This window comes from Carassius gibelio, chromosome A7, assembly GCF_023724105.1.
Source record: "Carassius gibelio isolate Cgi1373 ecotype wild population from Czech Republic chromosome A7, carGib1.2-hapl.c, whole genome shotgun sequence".
NCBI classification, from domain to species: Eukaryota; Metazoa; Chordata; class Actinopteri; order Cypriniformes; family Cyprinidae; genus Carassius; species Carassius gibelio.
This window is the reverse complement of record NC_068377.1, coordinates 28,263,914-28,281,779: the sequence shown is the minus strand read 5'-3', so window position 1 is coordinate 28,281,779 and position 17,866 is coordinate 28,263,914. Positions and strand designations below refer to the sequence as shown.

At 36.7% G+C, this 17,866-nt stretch overlaps 1 protein-coding gene across 2 annotated transcripts in view; it reads left to right on the top strand.

The window, feature by feature from the left end:
* The window catches only part of LOC128017050 (tumor protein p53-inducible protein 11), a 30,816-nt gene extending 14,992 nt beyond the window's left edge, over positions 1-15,824 (top strand). The window contains exons 3-8 of one of the 2 annotated variants that reach the window (XM_052602129.1): positions 443-599; positions 5,924-5,982; positions 6,150-6,198; positions 6,809-6,899; positions 10,703-10,804; positions 13,670-15,824. In XM_052602129.1, the coding sequence (XP_052458089.1) occupies positions 474-599; positions 5,924-5,982; positions 6,150-6,198; positions 6,809-6,899; positions 10,703-10,804; positions 13,670-13,803 (561 nt within the window). In that variant the 5' untranslated portion in view covers positions 443-473 and the 3' untranslated portion in view covers positions 13,804-15,824. Of the gene's footprint in view, positions 1-430; positions 600-5,923; positions 5,983-6,149; positions 6,199-6,808; positions 6,900-10,702; positions 10,805-13,669 lie in introns of both variants that reach the window. The other variant, XM_052602130.1, reaches the window with a different exon arrangement.
* The last annotated feature ends 2,042 nt before the right edge of the window (positions 15,825-17,866 follow it).

Below are 17,866 nucleotides of genomic sequence, written 5' to 3'. Positions count from 1 at the left end.
TCTCTCTCTCACACACACACACACACACACACACACACAAACCCACACACACACATTCATTGTGTCTAGTTATAATCTTGTTTTTTTTTGCAGTCTTTGAAAATGTTTTTGTATATCCCTATTCATCCAACACAGTATACTCTGAATCTTTGTGTGTGCAGCTTTGTGGGAGGTTGTGGACTTGTTTCAATAGGCCTTAATGTTTATATATATTTTTTTACTGCCATCTTTTTTTATTTTTTCGTTGTAAAAAAAGCCTTACTGATAGCTATTATTCTTTGTCATAGATGTGAAACAGAATGACATGCTGTTGTTATATTTCAAAAACCCTGCATATTACTGGTTGTGATTTTTTTTTCTTTATAACTGAAATACTATAAACAAACAGTTCTGAGAAAGTGCGCCTGCTGATGTATTATTGTTTCCTCGGTCCCTCTGACAGCTCATTGAAGTGCCTGCTTTCTTCTGCTGCCATGGCTTCCACACCGCCTCCTCTCATGAAGAAGCACAGTCAGACTGATCTTGTGAGTCGCCTCAAGTCCCGCAAGGTCCTGGGTGTTGGCGGGGAGGATGATGATGGAGAGGTGCACAGGTCAAAGGTAGCATCCCACTTGCCTGCATCAGTCTTCATATTTGACCTCAATATCTACTACTGGGGTTTAGTGAAATTTGAAGTGTATGTATTAATATAAATAAAATAAAAAAAGCTGTGAGCAGCAATTATCCAGACCAATCACTATTTAAGTAAGCAAGGCATCAAGCATCAGACCAACTGCAGCAGTGAGTAATTGAAGCCATTGTAAAATTATTTTAGTCAAAATGGCAGAAAAATAATAATAAATAAAACCACTAGTAATTTGATTTAATGGGTCATCACTTTTGACCACTTTTGTTATCAAATTGATGTGACGTGGTCAGTGTGAGGTGACAATGTCCCACACAAAGTTTGGTGTCAATATGTCAAAGCTTTGCTGAGATACAGCCAGATTCGGTTTGGTATCATTCCAGCAAATTCATTGATGCGTTAAATGATAACTGTTTGGTATATTGATGCAAAATCCATAACTTTTTTACCAGCATGGTCTGAAGATGAACTGACAAAATTCTACTCAACATTCTGCATTGAATCTAAAGAGACTAGTTGTGTGATTTTTGGCCAAACCTTTCAGAATTTATGTGCAAAAATAGCCATTTTTAATATCTTGTGCCACTAGGTGGTGCTGTGCTGAAACTGTGCAGGTAGCCTCAAGTCATAGTTTTTATAACCAAGTTAGGTCTTAATGTTCTAAAGCGTTGTAGAGATATAGCCAGCCTTACGTCCATTTTGGCATGCTCTTTGTCAAATTTGTTTGCACGTTATTTATTGAATGGTTTGACTAATGTACTTGAATCCCATAGCCAGCATGGTCTGAAGATATTCTGAGCCAATTTGGGTCAAAATCAGACAAACCATCTAGGAGGAGTTTGAAAAAGACATAAATATTGATTCATAGATCAATCCGATCAATCCGTAAAATTTTGGTGTGCAGTCAACTCGGCATGATCCAATATATATACATATATATAAATAAATAAATTTTGTGATTATGAAGTAAAGATGTTTCTGATCATTACATTTAGAAATTGTTGTTTATCTTTCATAAATTTCTGTTGAAAGCAATATATAAATTATAGAATACATTGCATACAGAGCTATTTTACTTCATGGGAGGTGGGGATACATAGCATGAGCCACACATTTATTGTGCAATAAGAACACACCTGCTATGGCAGAGGTGGCTGACTAGATGAGTTGTGTCACAGTGTGGCACACAGCTCTAGGACACTAAAACCTCTTTCACAATGCACGTTGGTCCCGGAAATTGCCAGAGTGTAAATGCAAATACGTCTGGGGATTGACTCTTTTACTGGGTGTTTTGAAGGCAGATCAACATTCACAAAAAAGAAATGTTTGCAAACTGGTATGAAACAGAGATCCGGGAGCTCCTTACTATCTGCGCTGCAGCTGAAATAGTTCGCCATATTAGTGAAACGGTATGTGACACATTAAACGTTACATTGTAATTTTATGTGTCTTTATGGGATGTATGTGAACGCACACACGGATCCCGGAAAAATCACTGGCAGTGTGAATGAACCAAAATAAAAAGATCCTGGGACAAATCACGAAACATTATCTGTGTATTTTCCGGAATCTCCGTGTGAAAGGGGCTTAATTGGCCCCTCACACTCATCCTGAAGCCAGCGTGCAGTCATGTTACATCACTATGAATAACCCACAATAAGAGCTTATTGGCACAACTACCCGTCTCATGTTCAGTGCTATTAAAACTCATGGGGCTTTGAGGTAGTCCACATGAAACATGGGCATTACTCAGACATGGTCACCCTCTCCACCTCCACACTGTGCATCAGACTCTGTGTAGGGTCACAGAGGAAGATCAAAGACAACATCCATTAAGGGGCAGTCGCCCATCACCCTCTCTTTCAACAGAGATGGCTCAGACAGCACCATAATGACTGGAGATATATGCATGAATGCAGCTCCACATGAGCTTTTAAGATATTTTATTAATAGAATAGTTCGCCCCAAAATTACATTTGTAGATTAGTCTGTCTCTTCATCTGAACAGATTTGGAAAAATTCATTCCTTTTCATCATTACATCACTTGCTCACCAATAGATCCTCTGCAGTGAATAGGTTCCATCAGAATGCAAGAAGGAAAAAAAATCACAATAATCCTCAAGACCAATTCACTTTTTGTGACTTGAAAGCTCAGTGTTTTTATAAGAAACAAATCCATCAAGATTGCTTCTGGCCAAAATATCAGTCCTTAATCCATAATAACACTTCCTCCAGTGAAAAATTATTGTTTTCTCACATTAAAATCCACCAACACATTTGTTTATAACGACTTTGGGCTGTTTCGGCTTCTAAAATGTGCTTGGTCTGTGCATATTTCTCTTTAAATATGCACAGACCAAGTTTAAGTGAAAGTGAAAGTGACGTGACATTCAGCCAAGTATGGTGACCCATACTCAGAATTCATGCTCTGCATTTAACCCATCCGAAGTGCACAAACACAGAGCAGTGAACACACACACACACACTGTGAACACACACCCGGAGCAGTGGGCAGCCATTTATGCTGCGGCGCCTGGGGAGCAGTTGGGGGGTCGATGCCTTGCTCAAGGGCACCTAAATCATGGTACTGAAGGTGGAGAGAGAACTGTACATGCACTCCCCCACCCACAATTCCTGCTGGCCCGAGACTCGAACTCACAACCCTTTGATTGGGAGTCCGACTCTCTAACCATTAGGCCACGACTTCCCAAACACGCAGCTTTTCACTTCACAAGATGCTATTTGTTGGACAGGATTTATGTGGATTACTAGAGTATTATTATGATGTTTCTATCAGCTGTTTGGACTCTCGTTCTGACGGCACCTATTCATTGAAGGTGAGCAAATGATGTAATGCTAAATTTCTCTAAAACCATTCTGAAGAAGAAACACACTCATTTACATCTTGAATGGCCTGAAGGTGACAAAATTCCCAGTGAATTTTCATTGTTAGGTGAACAGTTCCTTTAATAATTGACCCAGTTAAAGTAGATCATGTTTTTTTTTGGGTGCAAAAGCTTTCTGTGTAAAATCTAATATGGTAGTAAATGATTTTACTCTTGCATGACTTGAAGACTTGTCTTTTACGATATTGATATTTCTGTCCACCAATTAACGTGATAATGTGGGCCATGATGTATTTGAAGTACTCTGTTTAATTTCCCCATTATCAAGCTTTCATCCCAGTTGCCGCGATACTGCAGTCAGAGGAACATACTGTGTAGCTTCAACCATTACAGTACAAAGTACTTCCTGTCCCCAGCAGTTGTCAAGATGTATTAACCCCCCAGAAACAACCAGAGCGAGGTGTCGATTGAGTGATGGTCTCCATAGCACATGACATGCTCTTGTTTCTCAGTGCGACATGCTTTCTGAACACTTCATCTCTGCGATCACTTTCCTCCTGAGAATAATCAGTGGCCCACCTTATTAGCTACTGCTGTTTACTGGGTATATACAGCAGCATTTGTTTATCAAGTCTCAACAAATTGATTTGGCAATGTCAGTTGAATGAATTGCAGTCACTGTTCATGTTACAATGAGCTAAGGCTGCAGAACTAAATATTTACAAAACCGAAAGGGCTGATGTCAGCTTGTCTATGAGGAGTTTTACTGTAAGCCATTGCTATTTATGTGCTCCTGTTACACTAAAACAGTCGCTGTGACACACGTCCCCGTACAAACACACTCTCACACTTTCATGCTTCCCCTTTAAAATGACCTTTAATCAGAATTTCAGCGCCACAGCTTCTCATCAGAAATGGATTGGGTTTTCATCAACATGAAATTACCCATGCTGCAGAGACTTTTAGTGAAGCATGGTGGAGTAGGAAGATGGACAGAGCCCTCTCTTTTAGGGTGGGAGAAGAAAGAGAAAGCCTGCATGTGTAATAACCATTAGGACAAGTTTTTTTTTGTTGTTGATGGAAATGGAAAAGAGCTATGTAACATAATTGGGATAATTTCTTATAGAGTACATCAAAGTAAAGATAATGCCTATTTGTGTTTCAAAAATATGTAAATATATATATAGCTACTGTATAGTTTCCTACTGATTTCCTGCTGAATATTTGATCTCGCTAAGCCTGCAACCGGTGTTACTATTGGTAGGTCTGACAAGCTTCCTTGTTAGTGTTTTATGCAGACAAAGAAAAGAATGCACTTAGTGAATTTTCTGTGGGATTATTTAAGAACATGTTTTTAAGGCTGGGCTTACCGAAAGGTTTGTTGACCTTCTTATCTTAACCACCTGTTTATGTTTGCACACAAAATGTACACTACCATTCAAAAATTGAGGTCAGTAATTTCTTTTTAAAGAAATTAAAACTTTTATTCAAAAAGGATGCAAGTAATCTTTCAAATTGCCACAGTAAAGCCATTCATGATGTTACAATAGATTTCTATTACAAGTAAATGTTTTCCTTTTAAACTTAAAGCAGCAAAATGGTTTTCAAAGTTGATAGAAATATATTTATTGAGGAGTAAATCAGCAGAATTCAGCTTTGTCGGCACATGAAAAAATTACATTTGAAAATGTATTCAAATAGGAAATAGTTTATTTAATATACTATTTCTAAATATTACTGATTTTACTGTATTTTTTTGATCAAATAAATACAGCCTTATTAGTGAACAGTCTTGCTCTGTACCAGATACAGATAAAAAAAAGTTTTTGCAATAAATTACCAATCTTATTTTGTAGCTTTTATAATGTTTTTATAATTGTAATGTTAGATGCTCATTGCTTACTGATATGCTCTTTTAAAGAGAGCATTCTCTTGCAGTATTCAATGTCACTTATGGACTCATTTGGCTAACCAAAGGAAGCATAATACTGTAACAGCTTCCACATCCGTATCTGTATCTGTCTCTATCTGATTCTGTCTGAAGGAGCTCTGCTCTACTTTGGCCCTCAGCCTGGATTATGAACAAACAGCCCTCATTGTGAAACCACCAGCCTGCTGTCAAAATAGATCTATTCAATTAAAACAAAACTCAAACTTTCCTATCAGTCCCTTGAGATGCTACACCAAAGTTTCCAATTTCATAAAATAAAACTGTGTCCCTCTGCATGGTCCATTCAGTCTTGGCAGGCTTGGGCTATCAGCAAATCTCATAATCACACTTTTGTGAGTCAATTTTTCAAAATTTGACATTTTTCTACCATGGGCCTGTATTTTTTTTTCTTTTCGTGCCACCTTGGTCCGTTTCCAGAAAGATTGTAATAAGTTATTCATGTTTCTCTCATGTGTCTTAAAATGTTACCTGCTTATATTGACAATTCTCTCATTTTGCAGATCAGTCAGATGTTGGGTAATGAGATGAAGTTTGCTGTACGTGAGCCCATTGGTCTTCGGTAAGACTTTAGAAATTATCATTCAGACCACTTTCATATCATCAGACCAAACTCCCTAACTAATTTAATTGCTCCATTGTTCTGTGAGGTTTGTTTCTTGCCAAACCTTGAGGGTTTTGATTTATAAGAAGTCAGCTGGTGTAGTGTCCTTCATTCTCTCATTGCAGGGTTTGGCTTCTCATCTCTGCAGTGCTTTTCACATCCACATCCTTAATGGTAAGAACTTTAATCAAAATGTTTTATGCTCCAAACAGTTTATGGTCCAAAATGAAATAATTCTCGCTGTATTTTGTTTACATTTACATTTTAAAAGCTTTGGGTCAATAAAAAAAAGATATTAATACTTCTGTTCAGCAAAGATGCATTAATTTGATCAAAATTTACAGTAAAGTCAATTATAATGTTACAAAAAATATTCAGCTTTCTTTTAAATTGTCTGTTCATCAAAGAATCCTAAAAAAAAAAAAATACAGTTTCCACAAAAATAATAAGCAACATGGTTTTCAACACTGATAATTGTAAGAAATGTTACTTCAGCACCAAACCAGCCTATGAGAATAATTTGTGAAGGATCATGTGACACTGAAGACTGGAGTAATGTCAGCTCTCTGAATAATTCAGCTTTGCCATCAGAAGAATGAATTGCAGTTTATTCAATTGCTGCAATTTAGTCATTTAAAATACTATAAATGTAAATGAAAAAAAAATATTTAAAACATTTCTTTTTTCTGTCATCTTAAAGGATTTTTTTTTGCAGATTTAATGCCTCTCCCTAGAGTTCCTGTACCATTACATTCATTATGTGACCTTCTTCTCTGTTTTGTAGGCCCTGGCTTTTCCCAGTTGGCTCTGCGAATTAATATTTGAGATCACCACCACCAGGATCTCCATCAGACTCTATGGGGGAGCTCTTCTATGTATGTTCAGTTTTATGGTATAGCATTAGAAGGAAGAAAGTTTAACACTATAAGGCATAATAATTCTAAACGTCTAACTTACATATACACAATATTGCCACAAAAATTTGGAAACCTTTTACATAGAGTAAATTTCACTTTTCTATAATTAGTTAATGTGGGTATAGAAAAGAATCAGTTTGTTGCTTTGCAGCCTGAAATGAAGATGGGCACAGTTTTTGCCCAAGTTAAAGATATAATACCAACATGTCAAAAAAAAAAAAAAACTGAATCAGAAAAAGATAATCCCCTCCTAAAAATGACGTGTAAACTCAATCAGAATTGCACACAAAGCATTTTGACATCCATCTGTGATCAGGTTTGGTCATATTATTATTTCAGCATGAAAAGAGCTTTCCTAGAGCATTTCAGTCCTTGGTAGTGCAACTGAAGAAAATTATTGATGGCAAGGCACTGTCAAAAGATCTCAGGGATAAAGTTTTGGACAGGCACAAATCAGGATATGGATACAAATAGTTTTTTTAAGGCTTTTTAAATTCAATTAAAAAAATGTCTAGAAGCATAGTGGCGTCTATTATTAAAGGGGCCATGAATTGCCTTTTTTATTATTTTGTTCTGTTCTCTGAGGTCAATAATGTTATCAAGATTTTTAAATAAAAAAAACTCCATAATTTAGAAGTAATAGGCTATTTTCTGTCCTGTTTTGACCCCCTCATCGGAATGCTCTGTTTGATTAGGTGTGGTGGATTGTAGACTCAGAAGTAAACGCCAGCTGCTATGACTGGCTCACAGTTGTGTATGGTAACAATAGTGTCATAACTATTTCTTATGATTTGAAATCTGTTTACCTCTCAAAGTAAAAAGAGGTTGTAAAGTGTGATTTTGTGGCGACTATGCTAAAATTTAATTATTCTAATCGTAATTCATGAAGAATTTTGAGAAGTCTGACAGTAATCAGTGTTGAATACTACTTTAGGGTTAACCCTACCTGTTTTAAGTGTTTGAAAATTATTAATAGTTGAAAATATTTGTTGAAAAGTTAGAAAAGTAATAAAAAAAACAATCAAATGTGATCAGTTACATTAAAGGGGTCATATGACGTTGGTGTAATGCAATGTTATGCAATGCAGTTTAAGGTTTAAAAAACACATTATTGCTCCTCTAAGCCTTTCTCAAACTTTTACAAAGCTCATCATTCTGAAAAGCGAGATGTACTGTATGCTGATTGGCTAGCTATCCAGTGCGTTGTGATTGGCTGAATGCTTCAAGCGTATGATGGAAATGTTATGCCCCTTACCACAGCGGTTCCCAATCCCTCAAAAGGAGGTGCCAAGCCAATCTTTGAAGGGAGCTTGACCAGAGACCACCTGGGTAAAGAAAGTGAAAGTGATAAAAGTGAAAATTGATAATTGATAAAGGTTACTACCGTGATGTTGTCCAAAAAGACCAGAACATGTGCTCCCTTAAGACCAGCAAGAAGGATTTCAGGGCTTGAAAAACTGCCATCATCTCGAAGCAGTTGATGTGCAAGTATTGCGCCAGGATTGACCAGGAGCCGAACGTCTGTCTGCCCTTTTAGAGAGCTACCCAACCTGAGTTGGAGGCACCTGTCTTGACCACCTTCTGGAGGTCGGTCACAGTGGGACGCCTGATTGAAACAAGCAATGATTTTTGAGGCCACAGCTCTGATGCAGCGGTGGGTTACCTTGAGATGAAAACATCCCAGACGCCAAACTGCGAGAACTGACCCTCTCCTCTTCCACTCTGCATTTGGATCAGGATGACTTCTTTGGGTCCGATGTCACTCTGGGGCAGGGTCCTTGATGCGAAGTCTAAACAGGTAGCAATTTGCTGTCTGGGTGTGCTGTAGAAGCCCATGCTCAGATTTAGCTTGGGGCTGAGGCGGTGCTGCCTTGGCTGGCTGCCATCAGGATGTAGTCTTCTGGTGACTTGAAACAGTCGCTGCACTGGAGCGCTTCGGCAGAAGGTGAAACATTGCCTTCAATGACGTCTGAGAGTTGTAAAGTTGTGTAAAGTGCTCAGCAAAACCATCCATGGCAGGGCCAAACAGTCCCTTGGGAGAGACTGGCGAGTCCAGGAAGGTGACCTTGTCAGCGTCTCTTATTTCCGTTAGATTTAGATTTAGAAGGTGGTGCTCCAGCATCCATCCACATCATCCACGACATCTTCCTCATCAGACCCGCCAAAGAAAATCAAGCTGCTCGCATCTGGTTAGGTGCACTGATCCTCAAGTGTGAAGCACATGGGCGAGTTGAGGTGTTGTGGGTAGAGTGAAGCATATGGGGACCAGTATCAGAGTAAACAGAAGTTTCTCTCATAAGTGTCAGCAATGCAATGGAAGAGACTGTTCGAAAGGGAACTGTGTCCATCTTTTTTTCAGTCTGCAAAGTAACAAAATGTGATTATTTTAAATGGGGTAATTATTTTCTATAACCACCTTAAATTGTTTTAAAAAAGAAGCATTAAATATTATTCAAGAACAACCAGAAAAGTATGGCATTTGTAAAAACGTTGTTGATAACATTCAAATAAAATGCATGTCTATGAATTGGACCTGTTAGGACACTTTGTATAAAGGGCCACCTCCATATTAGCGCCCATCATTTTGGAAAGAGATGTTTAAATTTACATTTTTCTACATACTGTTGGATATGTACTGTATATATGCATGTCTTTACACTTTCGCTTTTCCCTCTCTATCTCAGTTTATGCATAGCTAATGCATAATGTACACACATTTGTGCAAGTCTGTCTCCCACTCACTGGAAATATTCATGACTAGATGCGCTTTTCACTGCCAAATTCGTGTATGATTTCAAGTGGTATGAATATTTTATGCCTCGGTTTTAAATATTAATGAGTCAGTACAATTCCATTTAGCCACATATAGGGCAGGGCTTCAGTGTGCTGGGCAGTTCGACTGTATTATGACTAGTAATGACCCCCTGCTGGTCCCAGGATTCTTCACAATAACAGCACATGCCAAGCTTACCCCGTGCTTGAGCTTACAGTCAACCGTAGGAGGTCTTGTATTATAAAAGATTGCAGGGGTGGCTTATGGGTGTGTGAAAGTGAGTGTTTTGTGGAAAATAAAACCCTTCCCTCCCTATGCCCTTATTTCATTATGAACAGCAGCCTATTTATCTTTTCTCTATAGCGTAATATAGCCTCTAATTCAGCATAAAGACGTTTTTTAGATTTAGATTTAGTGTTTAAATTGCAGCCTTAACCAGTGGGGGATATAGAATATTATGATAATGTGATTACATACATTATCAGTCCGAGTGCTCATGAATATGACACTGCAGCAGAGCCCTGGAAGTTTTACTGTATGTACACATGATATTAGCATGCACATTTTTGAAGGGCTGAATTTTGCAGTCTGGACCCCTCACTGAGAACCAGTGGCCTTTATACAGTGTGACACCTGGTTTAGCTCACAAACAACTCATACCCCTGCAGCGATGCAAGGTGTGAGTGTTCTTCTGTCAGATCAATGGCCAGTTCGATGGTGGGAATTACTCAAGCAAGGTTGGAAAAATAGTGCTGGCAGATGGCACTTGGCAGGTTTGAAGAAACAGCTACCCTCCACATTACCACAGTGTGGAAGGAGATCAGAAAGAATCACAGCATCAGTTCTCTGATCTTGTGCATGATTTCAAGCTTTTTAATTCCTAGCCTAAGTGCTTTGGTGTTTGGAGGAGAGTCTGCATCCTATTTAATAGATAGGTGCCCTTTAACGTCTCTAGCTGACTTAGGATGTGTTTTGCTCTTCCCAACAGGTATCTCATTAATTCTGTGGAATGGCTTGTACACAGCGGAAAAGGTCATCATTCAATGGACACTACTTACAGAAGCATGTTACTTCGGGGTACAATTTCTAGGTGAGAGAGGTTTTTTCTCTCTCCTGAGAACATTGGGCAGACAGTGCAGAGGGACGTGAGAATGGAAACTGACATTTAATCTTTATTCTTCCTGTAATTAAGGGACAATTTAACTTAAGGTTGTTGTTTTTTACAACCTTAACCAATTTTAAACATTTAATTGTATGTATTTTTATATTATTCATGTTTTTTTCTCCCCATATTTTATATATATATATATATATATATATATATATATATATATATATTAAATGTTATGTTTTATGATTACTGTGTGATTACTGCATGATAGTGGTAGGTTTATAAACTCTTGCTTGAAAACAATGCAAATCATTATAATTATAATTATAACCCATTCTTAAGATCCTTCCAAGACTAGAACAAGTCAATAAAACCTGATGAAATCTGTGGGCCATTTTTGTTTTCTTAGGTTAGCAGAGAATATCTTTAATACTCATTGTGCTTAATGCTGTACTGCCCTCTTATGGCAACAAGCGCTCTTTAAAATCCAATCCAAGCACAAGCTTCAAAGATTAGATACAAAATTAACCTTATTAACCCCTAAGTAAATGTTGAAGTGATTACACTTATGGTATTTAGGACTGTCACATAATAAAAGTCTAGTTCTAACTTTTCTGAAATATATGGTACATGCATCTACTGGTACTTTATGCTTATGGTGTTTTCCACTGCATGGTATGGCTCTGCTCGGCTCTTCTTGACTCGACACGGTTTGTGTTTCCACTGCAGTTTAGTACCGATTTAGATTGGGCGGGATATATACAGTATTGTTCAAAATAATAGCAGTACAATGTGACTAACCAGAATAATCAAGGTTTTTAGTATATTTTTTATTGCTACGTGGCAAACAAGTTACCAGTAGGTTCAGTAGATTGTCAGAAAACAAACAAGACCCAGCATTCATGATATGCACGCTCTTAAGGCTGTGCAATTGGGCAATTAGTTGAAAGGGATGTGTTCAAAAAAATAGCAGTGTCTACCTTTGACTGTACAAACTCAAAACTATTTTGTACAAACATTTTTTTTTTCTGGGATTTAGCAATCCTGTGAATCACTAAACTAATATTTAGTTGTATGACCACAGTTTTTTAAAACTGCTTGACATCTGTGTGGCATGGAGTCAACCAACTTGTGGCACCTCTCAGCTGTTATTCCACTCCATGATTCTTTAACAACATTCCACAATTCATTCACATTTCTTGGTTTTGCTTCAGAAACAGCATTTTTGATATCACCCCACAAGTTCTCAATTGGATTAAGGTCTGGAGATTGGGCTGGCCACTCCATAACATTAATTTTGTTGGTTTGGAACCAAGACTTTGCCCGTTTACTAGTGTGTTTTGGGTCATTGTCTTGTTGAAACAACCATTTCAAGGGCATGTCCTCTTCAGCATAGGGCAACATGACCTCTTCAAGTATTTTAACATATGCAAACTGATCCATGATCCCTGGTATGCGATAAATAGGCCCAACACCATAGTAGGAGAAACATGCCCATATCATGATGCTTGCACCTCCATGCTTCACTGTGTACTGTGGCTTGAATTCAGAGTTTGGGGGTCGTCTCACAAACTGCCTGTGGCCCTTGGACCCAAAAAGAGCAATTTTACTCTCATCAGTCCACAAAATGTTCCTCCATTTCTCTTTAGGCCAGTTGATGTGTTCTTTGGCAAATTGTAACCTCTTCTGCACATGCCTTTTTTTTAACAGAGGGACTTTGCAGGGGATTCTTGAAAATAGATTAGCTTCACACAGACGTCTTCTAACTTACAGGTAACTCCAGACTGTCTTTGATCATCCTGGAGGTGATCATTGGCTGAGCCTTTGCCATTCTGGTTATTCTTCTATCCATTTTGATGGTTGTCTTCCGTTTTCTTCCACGTCTCTCTGGTTTTGCTCTCCATTTTAAGGCATTGGAGATCATTTTAGCTGAACAGTCTATCATTTTTTGCACCTCTTTATAGGTTTTCCCCTCTCTAATCAACTTTTTAATCAAAGTACGCTGTTCTTCTGAACAATGTCTTGAACGACCCATTTTCCTCAGCTTTCAAATGCATGTTCAACAAGTGTTGGCTTCATCCTTAAATAGGGGCCACCTGATTCACACCTGTTTCTTCACAAAATTGATGACCTCAGTGATTGAATGCCACACTGCTATTTTTTTGAACACACCCCTTTCAACTAATTCAACTAATTGCCCAATTGCACAGCCTTAAGAGCGTGCATATCATGAATGCTGGGTCTCATTTGTTTTCTGAGAATCTACTGAACCTACTGGTAACTTGTTTGCCACGTAGCAATAAAAAAATATACGAAAAACCTTGATTATTCTGGTTAGTCACATTGTACTGCTATTATTTTGAACAATACTGTATGTCGTTATTGTTACGCCACTTCTACTGCCGTGACATCATCGTAAACACGATATAAACAAACACACAACAATGGAGCATATAGATGGAATGGTGTCCTTCATTCTCGGCCTGTGGATGTTTCTAACTGCAAGATGAAGGAGTTTGTTTCAAAAGAAACACTGGAAAACTCCCCAAAAGTGAGCCATTCAGTGGGAAAGCATCATTAGATTAATAATTTATTTCATTATATTTATTTTTTTACTTATTTTACTTAAATTAACATTAAAAAAAGATTCAATATTATGTTATGTAATTATAAAAAATTTTGTCAACATATTTCATTAACATAACATGAGTTAAATATGTTTGTGAATTGAGTGTTGTAGCTGTGCTGCATGGCACTCTTGTTTTTTGCTAGATGTCTGTATATGTTTCAGACTACTACTTTGTCTGACTTTATAATTAGTCTCTGTACTCATTTTTCCCCCAGTGACGTCCATCACCCTCTTGGAGATGGGCACATTATCCAATGGTGCAATCGTTCTTCTTCTCAGTGAAACCTTCTTCCTCTTCATCACCTTGAGTTACTATCATCACCTCGGCCGGCGCACCAAAAAGATCTGAGGGAGGCCAGCTATTTGTTAAATGGGTAGATTGGCAGCACATAATGCTTTGAATACATTAGCACCTCTATCTGGACCAAATGAATTTACACTTGACTGAAAATCAACCTCTGTTTGTGGGCAATTTCCATTTTATTTAAGCACATTATCTGGGTCTTTACTTTCATTAGATACAGAAGGCTACAGATCATGAGTGTTGTTTTTATGTTACATTACCTTCAGAGGGTATACTTTTCTGACAGCTCACTTTTTTGTAAAAGCTTTTTCTGAGATTTTTTTGTATGGAGGGTAGATTTACGGCACATGTGTACGTCAGAGAATCCCAAATGTGTCAAATTAGTTTGGGAAGATGCCTGTAATTCAGGTCATATTATGTAATAGTTTAGTGAACTTCCAGTATGTGGCGTGTTATTCTATGGTAAGAATTTAGTTTTAAAATGGTACTGGTTTTAATTGCCAGGCACAATATACACAGCATGGCACAGTGTACAACAACATACTGCAAGACAAAGGGTAATACAACAAATAGCATTAAATAAACAAATACATAAGTAGTTTTTTTTTATACATTACAGAAATAGGATTGTTACATTTACTTGTAGTTACTAACATTGCAAAGTGAAGACTTTGCAAATAAATTCCTTTTAGATTTATGGTTCCCAACAGTATATTATGTGAAATAAGAATAACAGATCTAGTATTAAATGCCATTTAATGTGTGTATTTTCAAAAGTACCTTATTAACTTCATAAGATTGTCAAAAACAGCTTTGTTTGACTTCACACAAAGAAATTCTGCCCATTTCAATTCAAATGTAACATTTTGCTGCTTTACATACCTAATGAACATTTACACAACAGTTACTAAAGTAAATTGTGCAATTATAAACTTAGTTCAACTTCCTTTTAAGACCGATTAAAAGTTTACCGAGAATTTGAAAAATCTTTTGAGGGTTGAGGTGATTTTTCCATGTCTTCATGACATTCAAGATGCATGTTACTAATGACTTTACTTTCACAAATGCATCTGTATATAGTAAAGGGGCAGTCCTCCCAAAAAATTGAAGTGCAACATATATTTTTATTTTAGTTCAAAACTTATGAATATCTATCTTCATTGGAACAAAAAAGGAGTATCGTAAATGTAGTAAATACGATGTTTCAAGTCTGAATTATATGATGGTTCCTTTGTGTATCGTCATTGATGGTGAACTTCAGAGAATTTTTCTTTTTTGTATGAACTATTCTTGTAACAACTACCATTATGCACAACAATCGTAAATTTTAGAACTGTATGTAATAAGATATGCTTTATGCCTTTAGTGATCATTGCATGAAGCCAACAATGCGGATCGGCAAGTAGCGCTAAAATGTAGCACTTTTTAACATGGAAAGCACATTAACTTATAGAATAATCATGTATACTATTATGATTATTCTATAATTAGAACTAGCAGGTGTTATTCCTTATAGTATATGCTTCTATCACTGAACTGTCATTTGAGATGTGGACAGTTACTGCCCTTCCATAGATCTTAGATATTTCTTCCAGAGAACAACAAATGGCTTTATTCCAAAGGGAAATCAGAGGATCATATGAATATGTGCTTTGGAAACATCAAGTCAAAACTGCTGTTTGTTTATTTATTCTGTGCATCTCTCTTGACCTGTTTAGTAAAAGTTAACTAACAAAACAATCGACCATGATTTGATGTCGATGCACTGTTCATGATTTTAGACTAGACGGTATATTTTTAGGACACTTTTTGCTTTGTAAATATTTGAATGATTCAGGAATGTGTAACACTTCTTAAATGTCTGAAAATGTGCAACTTTTCTTGTATTAGTTTTGTTTTGTTTTTGAGAATAATGATTGCATCGTCAGTTTTTAGAATGTTTGTTCTCATTCTTTTATCTGTTTTGAAGGAAAAAACACTCATGTTTAAAAGATATGTAGCTACTTTTGTAGAGAGACAGTGAATGTTCTAAATAAATCTATAAAGTTTTTGAAATGGAAAATGTATTCTTGAGTCATTGTCTGATTCCTATCCACAGGAGCTACATGGATAGACATGTGCATGAAATATATGTCCAATGCATATTTTTATGAGATATGTATATATGATTATTTTTCATAATTACATGTTTTACTTAATATGACAATATATTTCATATATGGAAATTAAATAGCCTAAACATATATTTTGCATTGAAGCTTAACTGTCCTGAATGAAGTGCTTGGGTCAAGTAACTGGGTTTCGGTTTCCTTCTACCTACATGCTGTCATTGTTTTAGTATCCAAAATGTTTGTATTCAGCAGATTATGTGCATCTTTCACTTTCAGAATTAATTGTTGATGACAGCTGCAAGTGGGCAGCAGATTTGTTAGGTAGTTATTGGTCCAGCTCAACTGTTTTGAATGTACTGTATGCTTCTAGCTCAAGTAATTGGGGTTCCCCTCAGCTGAAGCTTTCACTTTCTACTCCCAGCACCCCCCACTGCCCCCTCCGCTACAACATGAGGTGATGTTAATATGTATATGATGCTTTTATTTGGTTTTATATGTTGCAGTATGCCAACAATATATATCTTATGTACGCAACATATATGCAAAATATCTGTATGTTCATATATGTCTTTGAAATAATTGTTAAAATATGTGCATTTATTTTTTTTTTTTTTTTTTTTTTAGGATGGATATAAATGTGCATGACATATATGTCCAATGCATATTTTTCATAATTGGGCCTATATGTTTTACTTAATATGATGATATGTTTCATATTTGTTTCCTTCTACCTATACATACTGTCATTTTTTTAGTATCCAAAAAGTCTGTATTCAGCAGATTGCATGCCTCTTTCACTTTCAATATTGATTTTTGATGACAGCTGTGAGTGGGGAGCAGATTTGTTAGGTAGCTATTGGTCCAGCTCAACTGTTCTGAAGGCTACTGCATGCTTTTAGCTCAAGTAAATGGGTTTAACCTCAGCTGAAGCTTTCACTTTCTACTCCCAATCCCCAAAGCATTTCATATGGAGTCTTGATGGAGATGAATTAAGCAAAGTAACTGTCCATCACAGTCGGTATTGGTTCTCAACGTTTTTACAGATTTTTTTTTCTTTTACACTTTTGCTGAAATTAATATTTTTTTTTTTTTTCACTTTTGCTGAAATATCTGATTTGAAAGTGACGTGTGATACAGCCAGTATCAGTTGGGAGTTCAGTGCTTTGCTCAAAGGGAATTACATCACACCCAATACCATTTTAAAAACCCCAGGATGTGTCCTAATCAAATCAAAGAAAATGCAGATAACACATTCATAAAATAAATTAAAGACATATTGTTGCTTTTAGTGCGAATCGTCTGAGAAAATCTGCAGCTTCCTAATGTGGGACACTGAAAAGTCTATGATAAAAGGCAAAAATCACCTTGATTCATGTGGAATAGTAAAATGGTTTTGGTTATTTATGGTTGAAACATGGTTGAAACAAAGTTATACTATATTTTGATGGACAAACATTTTATAAGCACATTAGACCAACAAGTAACAGGATTGTCTTGTTTAAAATTAATTTATTCTCCTTAATATCAAGTTTGTCCAAACTCTATGTCACTGACCTTTGGGTGTTCTTCACACAATATGCTTCCTGTCTGATGATTGCATCTGAGAGGTCATATGATGTTGATGACATGATACCACAGCTTTGGCTACCTCATTGTTTCACTGGCATTTATGGGGAAGCTACAAACACTAGACTTTAAGTGTCCCACATTAGGCAGTGACCCATTTAAAGGCAATTCACCCTATATAGTCAGTGTAGTATACAGCTTTCTCTGTGCCATACGTGGCTGCTTGTCATGCATGAAGTTTTATCTAAATTCTGAATAAAACCTCGTAGGTTATACAGCATGAAAAGACTGCTCCCTTTAAATTTATTAAAAACTGTCACTCATTCATCACGATCTAACAAAGTTCCAAAAATAAATAAATAAATAATAATAATAAAAAAATACAATGAACGTGACAGCACGATGAAACTTTTTAAATGTTTTTGTTAGAA